General features: G+C 41.8%; 1 protein-coding gene across 1 annotated transcript in view; it reads right to left on the bottom strand.

Moving 5' to 3' along the window:
• Positions 1-6,052: 6,052 nt before the first annotated feature.
• CA9 (carbonic anhydrase 9) overlaps positions 6,053-11,238 on the bottom strand; it is a gene marked incomplete at its 3' end in the record, with an annotated part of 43,178 nt that continues 37,992 nt past the window's right edge. Inside the window, 4 exon segments of the mRNA XM_072413633.1 lie at positions 6,053-6,424; positions 6,690-6,783; positions 6,860-6,889; positions 8,756-8,818. Coding sequence (XP_072269734.1) covers positions 6,361-6,424; positions 6,690-6,783; positions 6,860-6,889; positions 8,756-8,818 — 251 coding nt within the window.

The raw sequence follows: 11,238 nt of genomic DNA, 5'->3' as shown, positions 1-11,238 counted from the left end.
CATCAATACAGACCCCCAGTGACAGGCATCAATACAGACCCCCAGTGACAGACTTAAGTACAGACCCCCAACAAAAGACAACTGAGGCATACCTCAATACAGCCTCTCAGTACCTCAGCAAAGACTCCACTTCAAACCTTAGTACAGTCTTTTAGCACAGACGTAGGCAGACATCAGTAGAGAGCCACAATGGCAGGCATCTGTACAGTCCCCCATGACAGACCTCGGTACAATCTCCAGACTGTCACATCAACTGTAATATAGAGTCTATACAAGGTAATAGAAGAGTAATCCAAATGTACAGTCAAAGTAAAAATCGAGGTAGCGACAAGCATGGAAGAACACTTTTTAAGATTGGTGCATACAGGACGTAAGACTAGTCAGAAGCTTTAGATTTCATTTAAATAGGCTCTCTTCTGTCAGCTGAGGAATGTGTGTGTGCATATGAATGCTGAAATGTTTAATAAGGGCGTGCACATGGAACAATCTTCGTGTTGTTTCCTTACACAGACCTCAGTATAGACCCCCACTGACAAACCCCAGTACAAACCCCACCACACCTTTCTTCATTTATTTTAAGACCTATAGTGGGTTACAATGACCACCCCAAATTTCAATGGTGACCAAGTTATTAACATTTAAAATTGACATATTTTTAACCAGCAGTAAGTGATTGATCTCTGCAGCTGCAGCCACTGTGGAGCAATTACAGATTTACAACAATTTAAAAAGATGAGGGACCCCTTTATTTCATTCTTGTCACTTACACCTGTGGGAAGATGTAGCACTGCATCTGGAACAAAAATTGACTCAGGAAGCAATAGATCCAAATTTACTCGACCAATTGTATTGGATGGTTTATTATTGGAGAACTTTTACACTTTATAAGCCATGTGTTATAGGGTAAAGTGTGTATGATGTGCAGTGGGTATTAGGATATTTATTCATGTGGCACTTAGGATGTATATATGTCCACCTGGTTACAGACGCGGGATAGACCTGAATGTGTTTATGACTTGATACAAATGTAATTTATGCCTATACCTGCTTTCACTGCTGATCCTGCCATTTTGTGCCTTCAGAGACCCTTGCAGTCGCTAAAGAAGAGCAGATTAATATTCAGCAGACACTGGACCAGACATTGGTGGAATTGAACAACATGTAATGATCAAGCAATGGCACAGATCCTTCATGTTTTTGGAGCACACCTACTATCCACGTTTGCTTTACCCCTTTGTGAACTCACGCCATCACCCTGCTCTGCTTCATGTACCTCTAATTGAAAGATCAGAAAATCATCTGATATTTTTCCAGTGTCCTCTAAAGAGTACAAAATATGTCATTGTGGAAGATCAAACTCTTACTTTCATTGTTGTACATTCCTTGTGAAATTCCAAGTTCTAAAATGTTCGAGTGAAGAGATTAGTCTTCTTGTGGAACCTGGAGTATGGAAGGTCCTTGGTAAATGACCTTTCCGATATGGATTGTATTTTTCTTTTAGTAATTGTTTCCCAAAGAAAAGAGCTGGACCCCTAAAGGCCATTTACACCAAAATGTGATAAAAATAATAATAAAAAAACTGTTTATCAGAACATGTGTCACATAGAGTTCAATGATAAGGTATCTACAATCACAGCTAAACTGCAAAGGTGTTACATGGCCCCACTCATCTACAGAAAATCCAGTCCACTCATCATGAGATATATCAGATCTCTTCCATCATCTTCCTTGAGTCCTGGAAATGGACTTCTATCCAGAACATCCCACTAACCTCCCACCCAGATCTCTTCCATGTCATGACTCAACTCTCAGAATAATCACAAACAATAATAAGCAGGAAAAATAACTATAGGACTCAATATTAATAATAATAATAATAATAATAATGTGCCAACTACTTCCAAGCTTTCTGCAGAAGGTAAGCAGCTGCTTCCAATGAACTTCCTGGTAGCTCCTTTCAGTCATCTCAGCTGAGGTTTCTCATCACTAATGTGGCCAAGTACTGAGTACTGATCTCTCTGGTGTGCGGGGTTCATGTTCCATAGAGTCCCACCAATCAACCTCTACAGTGAAAATGTTCACGTTGTGTCTTACTGATGTTACAAGTCGTCTGTCCCATAGTTAATAAATCACCAGGAAACGTATTGTAGAATAGGGAATGTACAATAAAGATCCAAATCTCATGTATATATTACATTTCCAATGATCTTATATATTATGAGATTTGTCCTCAGTTTAAGGTTAGTATGAAAAAGAACTCCTGATACAAAATAAAATGAATGTGTGGCACTTATAGCATAGTCATTCTGTTTTCAGTAGATGATTTATAGACCACAGAAATCATTTCTCATATTCAATATGTCTGTAACACTCCCATTTTTTGGGAAATGTACAATCTACCACCATGGCACCTACACATCTTTGTACATGGTGAGTGCAGTACAGAAAGATATTTGTGAAACACAATAAAGGGTGAGAAATACCTGCCATGAACTCTCCCACAATGCATCAAAGGCCATGAGCATTTCAATTTTATCATCACTTGTGTCTCATCTGTTCTCACCATTCTCTTCTCACCAGTGTCCTGAGTATGCATTCATTCTGTCCTCACCAGTGTCCTGCGTATGCTTTCATTCTGTTGCTTTCATTCTGTCCTCACCAGTGTCCTACGTATGCTTTCATTCTGTCCTCACCAGTGTCCTGCGTATGCTTTCATTCTGTCCTCACCAGTGTCTTGCGTATGCTTTCATTCTGTCCTCACCAGTGTCCTAGGTATGTTTTCATTCTGTCCTCACCAGTGTCCTACATATGCTTTCATTCTGTCCTCACCAATGTCCTACGTATTCCTTCATTCTGTCCTCACCACTGTCCTAGGTATACTTTCATTCTGTTCCCACAGTGTCCTGCGTAATCCTTCATTCTGTCCTCACCAGTATCCTGCGTATGCTTTCATTCTGTCCTCACCAGTGTCCTGCGAGATCAGGTGATGTAGCCTGCTATAAATGGTGAAATAAAAAGATCAGGCATGTGCACAAGGATTAGCCAGAAACCTGGGATGCGTGAGGTGAGTACCGGTGCAGCGATAAGGACAGAAGAGGAGAGGCATTACCATTAAACCCCCCCTCCCCCCCCAGAAAAAGAGGAAGATCATTTTTACTTGATATAAAAGAGTTGTCTAACAATATATGTAAAGTAAAAATTGAGAAATCATCGGATCCTTAGCAGGTTAGAAAATGATGTAAATCAGGTGTAAAGTATGAGAGAAGTTCGCTCAATTGCTTGCAATGACTGCAAGGTGCCCTGGTCCTGTGGCTACAAACAAACCCAAACTTTCACTCCTCCACCACCGTATTTTATAGTTGGTATAATGATGTCTTGCTAATATGCTGTGTATTTTCTCACTAAACATGATGATGTGAATTACAGCCTAACATCTCTACTTTTGTCTCACAAAGGACGTTGTTCTAGAGATCTTGCAGTTTGCTCATAGGTAATGCTAAGCTATGTTGCCGTGTTATTTTTGGAGAAAAGAGGCTTTCTTTGGACAAAACTTTCAAACATATAAGAAGCAATAGTGGACAGAGGGTTTTTTTTTGGCAAAACAGGAATTGTATTGATGTATTCTCAAAATACAATACAATTTTTACATTGAGTACACATAAATCTCACTAAATGAGGCAGCAACACAGCTTTAGATATTAGTTGGTCATAGTAGTTGGCACTAGACAATATGTAGCTAACAAATAATAAGTGGATAAACCGCAAACGTTCATATGGTACAGTATCTGCAAAAAAGGTTATAAAAAAGTGGTACGTCTGTCCCGTTGTCAATACGTCGGCTCTATGGCCCTAAGGACATCCTCAATGGAGAAGGGAACACCTCTGTGTCATTGTGGACGCATCAAAGGTAGAGATGTGTGCCAACACCCCCGATCACGCTAGCACTGGTAAATTGCCGATGCTCCTGTCCCCCTCAAGTCGATGGGCGGAGGGAGGAAGAGGAAGGCAAGGAGGAGAGGGCAATGATTAATGTACCTTAGGGTATACACTATAAAAAGTGGAGGGATGCGGGATTTGTTGAGCGGAGGGCACATAGTTAAGCTGCATACACATGCAATTATTGTCATTGAACAAGTGCTGTACTTATAGCCCCTTTCTGCTCTATGGGGGGAAGTGAACGACGAAGCGGCACCCTGCTGTGCGCTCTCCCCCTTCCCTTCCATTAGGATCGTTCATAGTCCATCGCCCGTGTATCCACCGTGGTCGTTCGGAGGATGGTCGACGAGCACTGTACACACGCCAGATTCTTGTCTGGGATCGGTCCTGAGACAATTATCGTGCGAGAACCATTGGATGTGTGTACGTAGCTTTAGGAATGAGGAGACATGTTGATGAATTGAACAATGAATGATAAATATTGATTGTAGTGGTGGATAACACCTAAAGGGAAGGAATGTTGTCTAGCTGATGAAATTGAACCAAATAAAGTACAGCCAAACAATTGATGTACAGAATAAGGTATATATGACCGCTAGCAATAATGTATAAACATACTAAGATACAGATGTAATAACAGCACATAATAGTCACATACAAGGTCATTGGTTACATATAATGTAGCTTATGGAGATGAACCCATATAAAAATAACACAAAGTACGTGTCACACTTACCTCTTCCTTTACTAAAGCGCAGGCAGTTCTGATTCATGCCTCTGCTCCCATGTTTTTATTTTTTATATTTTATTTATTGAAGGATGTAATAATACAACACAGTGCAAATAAACGTAGCAAAATAGTTAGAGGAAACAAACGTACAATTAAACATTATGCAACAAAAAATTAAACCAAATAAACAGACTTTTACTCAAATAATCAGCCTTTTAGTCAAACTGTTATTAATATTATCAGAGGATCATTATCAAGAACTCTTTGGGTGTAGCATATGGTGTGCTCACAAGTTTTTACTATCAGAGTCCATCCATATGTGCAATATAGTTTTTTTGGCCACTAGAGAAAGAATGGACAAGAAAGTCCCACTTCCCCTCGTAACTCCCACTATTTACCTAGTGGGTGGACTTGATGGATTTATTTTTTCAATCCTTTATTGTAACTATGCATGTGTAATTACATTCTATCCTCACCTGTGTCTGTTCTGCTTAGTGATTCTTTGCTGAGCAGTGTCACGTGTCGTCTCATGCTGTCCCCATCTGTTATATGTTATTTATATGTTCTATGTCAGTGGTTATTGGGGGATTTGGCATTTTAATGAGTTACCCTGTACCAACCTTCACACGCCTGTTTTTGTATTGGGTTGGTCTTGTATATCCTATATAAGCTATATGACAGTCATTGTCTGAAATGAATTCTACATTCCATCTACACACAAACAACACAGCACAGCACAGATACACAATGCTGATCCGGGCTCTATGGATTCTTTCTCTATATACGGACACTGAGCTCTGATCCGGCAAATATCAGTGACACACAATCATTATAAACTATACAATGTGAAAAAACCCCTCCCCCATTTCCAGGCTGTGAGCTCATCTAACCCCATTGCCCAGTCCTGAGTGTGAGCTCATCTTCCCAAACTCCTAATAATTTCCATTTATGGTACAACCCCCCCTCCCCCTCTCTCCTTCCCAAGGAATATTCTCCATATTTGGTGCTGCAACCCTCATTCCTCTCATTCCACCCAAAGTCAGAGCTGTCACCGCCATCCAATCCACAAGAGGGAGCACAACCTAAAAACACAAACATGATAGGACAAGAGAAGTGGTACTGTGCATACATGCAGATACTGAGAATTACACCCAGGACACAGGATAAGAGAAGTGCTACTGTGCATACATACAGATACTGAGAATTACACCCGGGGTACAGGACAAGAGAAGTGGTACTCTGCATACATGCAGATACTGAGAATTACACCCAGGACACAGGATAAGAGAAGTGGTACTCTGCATACATACAGATACTGAGAATTACACCCGGGGTACAGGACAAGAGAAGTGGTACTGTGCATACATGCAGATACTGAGAATTACAGGGGTACAGGACAAGAGAAGTGGTACTGTGCAGAGTCCATACATTCAGAGAACAGATACCAAGAATTACCCCCGGGGTACAGGACAGGAGAAGTAGTACTGTGCGGAGGTTCCGGTGTATTGTCAGGTATATGACATTTCATTGTTCTGGCAGTAGTCGGTGAATTGGTGAAATATATTTCTGTAATGAGTGCAATATATTCCTTAAGTATGGAGCGTGTCACCAGGTATTTCTGAAATCTGATTGGATGGTATCAGCAATGCAGACAGTTTCTGGTATTCTTACAGATTTTGCAGCATTTTTCTGAGCTATGCCATGTTGTCCTCTGCTGTTGCAGCTTTATAGATAACGTTTGACTTCTTATCCGACGATCTGCAAAGGGAAAAAGAAATATTCCAGCAATAATATAAAAAGAACAGAGACCTCCAGCCTTTCACCACTCCTCCATGTGGCCTGGTCTCTACAGACTCTCACTACTCACTAGAGTGGGTGTGTCCCCACATTCTATAACCCCTCCTAGTGTCCCAGCATCCTCCTATATAAGGTTTATGGTCAGAATTTTATCCTCCTCGTGTAAAATATCGATCAGTCCCAGCGCAGTATTCTGTGCCCCCCCACAATGAAATCTGTGTATTACCTGTGATTCCTCTTACGATTCTGTCGGACGTATATGAAGAAAGACAACGCAGTCACCACGAAGAGAACTCCAAATATAATCGCCAACAGTTCCCCTGTGGAGAGGAGATATAAGAATTACCCTCCATGACAGGTGCTCGCCCTGTATATTATATATATCCTGTATATTACCTGTGCCAAATGTCTGGGCTCCTGGGGCTTCTAGGAAACCGAACAGAGAGGAGACAAATTACTGATGGGCAGGAACAAAATATACAAAGCTTCAGGCAGATATAAAAAAAAAGTAAGAAATCTTTTTATTCTGATCATTATTTCAGGCGACTACCCTCTGTCTTCATAACTTATTCTAGGTAGTTTGTAGGAATCTTGTCAGGTGAATGATTCACCATATTCACCAATCCAGGGCTACTGATCATCCTGGTCATAGGTAGGTTGTCACACCGTCATTACCTGAAACAAATCCAGCCAATCTCTGCCACCAAGGTGACTTCACCAGTCATGGAACACGGCACAAGGTAAGTACGACATCAGCAAGGTGACTCCCAGAGTTCAAGCCAGGAAAACTTACTGCTGCAGGTGAAAGTTTCATCACGCTTACTTCCCTTCTATATCAGAAGATGTGCAACATAACCACCAGCTGTCCTGAGGAACCCGGGAACAACCATCTGCCCTCCACAGCAGTCTGACCAGAAGAGGCTAAAAATGCCTCCAATGTGGAATCCAGGCCAAGCGGCTGCATGAAAACATAAAATCTGGGCTGCAAAAAAATGGTAGCAGGGCTCTGGGCTGATGAGTCAAAATCTTGGCTGGAGGTACAACAAATATAACTGTGAAGCATGGTGGAGGTTCCCTTTATATTTAGGGATGCGTTTCTGTAAATTGACTTTGGTGGAGGGATTTGGTGAGGATTGATGGCATCCTCAATGCTGAGAAATACAAACACCAACCTATCATACAATACCATCAGGGAGGCTTCTGATTGGCTCTAAATTTACCCTGCAGCAGGGCAACAACCCCAAACATACAGCCAATGTCATTAGGAACAAGAAATCCTGGAAGTGAAGGTACAGAGCCCTGATTCAGCAACATGGAGTCTGTCTGGGATTGGATGAAGGGACAGAATCGCCAACATATTCGGCAGCTACAGGCAGTGACACATGAGAAGAACCTGCCCCAAAGAGCTTACAGTCTATGAGGAGGGAGGATATGGAGTAGTGAGGGATTTATTAGACAGATGATTGGAGGCAGCTGACATCTGTGCTTAGTTCTTTAAGATGTTTAGAACGACTTACCTTCACGTGTAAGTGTACCTAGTGGTGACAACAAATACCGATTTCTTTTCATTCATTTTGTATTGGTAATTAAAATAAATTATGAACATTTCTGTCCTGTGACATCATTCTGCCTGAAACTTACACAGTACTGTATAAAAGATGTCATCAAATCCCCCCAGCCAATAGAAATGCAGTGCTCCCTATGTTTGGCCCAGGTTACGGATAGACCCCCACCAGGGATGACCTCCCACTCACCAGCTCATCAGCTATTTCAGACAATGTGTTTTGGGGAGGTGACCACTTCAAGCCCAAATATTAAGCTTTGTATGAAACTTATTTTAATGAAACATTTTTAAATGAAATATTTGGGCATCTTTAGTGTTAAAGAAATATTACATTTACTCCTAGAAATCTGATCTAATATATCTTCCATGTATATGCCAAGCTTTCCCTTGTTTTCTCTTCATTCCTAGATAATACTGGAACATTCATCTGATTCTGGGTGAGAAGATTGGAACATCACTGTGATTGCTGGTGAAATGTAGATAAAGAGCAACACTGCCACCTAGTGCCCAATATCACACAGAGCACTGTGCAGATCCAGCATGAATGGGGAAATTATTCTGTTGTGAAATTATTGTGCTACAATGTAGGAAAGGCAGATATTTTCCCCCACACAACTCATGTCCTGTGCCACAGAGGACTAAAAGCTAAGTATTAAATGTTAGCTGGAGCCCTCTGTATCCTAAACTGGCATCTAAGTACTGGATATATAAAATGCTTTATACCCAACCTTGTTCAGAGTGATTGGAGGAGCCATCAGCAGAATCTGGAGCAGAGGAACTGGGTGCCAGAGCTGAGAAAGAAATAAGGATAATTATTGGGATTCATTAATAAACTGACCGCTGGCCTAGAGGTGAAGAGTAGAGGCATGAAGAGTAAGCAGAATGAGAACAAGAGAGAAAGGAAAGAGTGGAACCTGACTGCTGAGGGTGTAGAGAGGAGGCAGATCATGCAATGAAAATGGAATGCTTAAAGACCATTTAAAATGAGAGATGAGGATACCTGAAAGGGGGGAATAATGAATATTGACATTAGAGAAAGATAACTGAGGGCAGTAGAAAGAGGAGGCAGAAAAGGAGGCGATTGTGGATAATGAAGAGAGGTGGAAGAGAGGTGGAAGAGGAGGTGATTGTGGATAATGAGGAGTGAGGTGGAGGAGGAGACAATTGTCGCCAATGGGGAGGGCAGGTAGAATGTAGTGTGAATGGTGGCAAGAGAGGTAGTAGAGAATGAAGTGTGAATGGTTGAGGGAGAGGTCATATGAAATGTGGGGTGAATGGTGGAGGGAGGTGATAGGGAATGTGGGGTGAATGGTGGAGGGAGGTGATAGGGAATGAAGTGTGAATGGTTGAGGGAGAGGTCATATGAAATGTGGGGTGAATGGGGGAGGGAGGTGATAGGGAATGTGGGGTGAATGGTGGAGGGAGGTGATAGGGAATGAAGTGCGAATGGTGGAGGGAGAGGTCATGGGGAATGTGGGGTGAATGGTGGAAGTAGAGGTCAAAGTAAATGTAGTTGGGGGAATGGTGGAGGGAGAGGTGATAGGTAATGTAGGGTGGGAAAAAACGGCATGATACTATTGGAGGACAAAGGGCCACCAATGAATACAGCGTGGATGGGGAAATTAAAATGGATAGAGACCTACAGAACAGAGAGCAGAGAATACAAGTCTGGAGACCAGGGAGGGTAGTATATAGGACTGGGAATCAGAGAGTGTAGTATAAAGGACTGGAGAAAAGAAAGGGTACTATATAAAACTGTGAATCAGATGGGGTAGTATATAGGACTGGGAATGAGAGAGGGTAGAATATAGGACTGGGAATGAGAGAGGGTAGTATTTAGGATAAGAGAGTGTAGTATATAGAACTGGAGAAAAGAAAGGGTACTATATAAAACTGGGAATCAGATGGGGTAGTATATAGGACTGGGGATCAGAGAGGGTGTAGAATATAGGACTGGGAATGAGAGAGGGTAGAATATAGGACTGGGAATGAGAGAGGGTAGTATATGGGACTGAAGATCAGAGAGGGTAGTGTATAGAATTGGAGATAAGATAGGGCAGTATATAGGACTGGGAATCAGAGAGGGTAGGTTATAGGACTGGGAATCAGAGAGGGTAGTATATAGGACTGGGGATCAGAGAGGGTAGTATATAGGACTGGGAATGAGAGAGGGTAGTATATAGGACTGAAGATCAAAGAGGGTAGTGTATAGAATTGGAGATAAGATAGGGCAGTATATAGGACTGGGAATCAGATAGGGTAGTATATAGGACTGGGGATCAGAGAGGGTAGTATATAGGACTGGGAATGGGAGAGTGTAGAATATAGGACTGGGAATGAGAGAGGGTAGAATATAGGACTGGGAATCAGAGAGGGTAGTATATAGGACTGAAGATCAGAGAGGGTAGTATATAGGACTGAAGATCAGAGAGGGTAGTGTATAGAATTGGAGATAAGATAGGGCAGTATATAGGACTGGGAATCGGAGAGGGTAGGTTATAGGAATGGGAATCAGAGAGGGTAGTATATAAGACTGGGAATCAGAGAGGGTAGTATATATGACTGGGAATCAGAGAGGGTAGTATATATGACTGGGAATCATGGTAGAATATAGGACTGAAGATCAGAGAGGGTAGTATATAGGACTGTGAATCAGAGAGGGTAGTATATAGGACTGAAAATAAGTGAGGTTAGTATACAGGACTGGGATTCAGAGAAAGTAGTATATAAAACTGGCAATCAGAGGGGGTAGTATGTAGGACTGGGAATCAGAGAGGGCAGTATATAGGACTGGGAATCAGAGAGAGTAGTATATAGGACTGGGAATCAGAGAGGGTAGTATAAAGAACTGGGAATCAGAGATGGTAGTATATAGGACTGGGAATCAGGAAGGGCAATATATAGGACTGGGAGTAAGAGAGTTTGGTAAATAGGACTGGAAATCAGAGAGGGTAGTATATCAGGCTGGGAATAAGAGCGGTTAGTACTCAAGACTAGGAATAAGAGATGGTAGTATAAAGGACTGGGAATCAGAAAGGGTAGTATATAGCAGTGATTTTCAACCACTGTGCCGCGGCACACTAGTGTGCCATGAGAGATCTTTAGGTGTACCATGGGAAATTATCCAATTACCATTGTCGAGTGTCTGTGCTGTAGTGACTGGCAGAGTAATGTAATACTCTTCCATGTCAGTGGGTGGCAGTAGGTAACA

The sequence above is a fragment of the Pyxicephalus adspersus genome, chromosome 6 (assembly GCF_032062135.1).
Source record: "Pyxicephalus adspersus chromosome 6, UCB_Pads_2.0, whole genome shotgun sequence".
Taxonomy (NCBI): domain Eukaryota; kingdom Metazoa; phylum Chordata; class Amphibia; order Anura; family Pyxicephalidae; genus Pyxicephalus; species Pyxicephalus adspersus.
The sequence above is the reverse complement of the archived record's forward strand: the minus strand, read 5'-3'. Positions and strand labels throughout refer to the sequence as shown.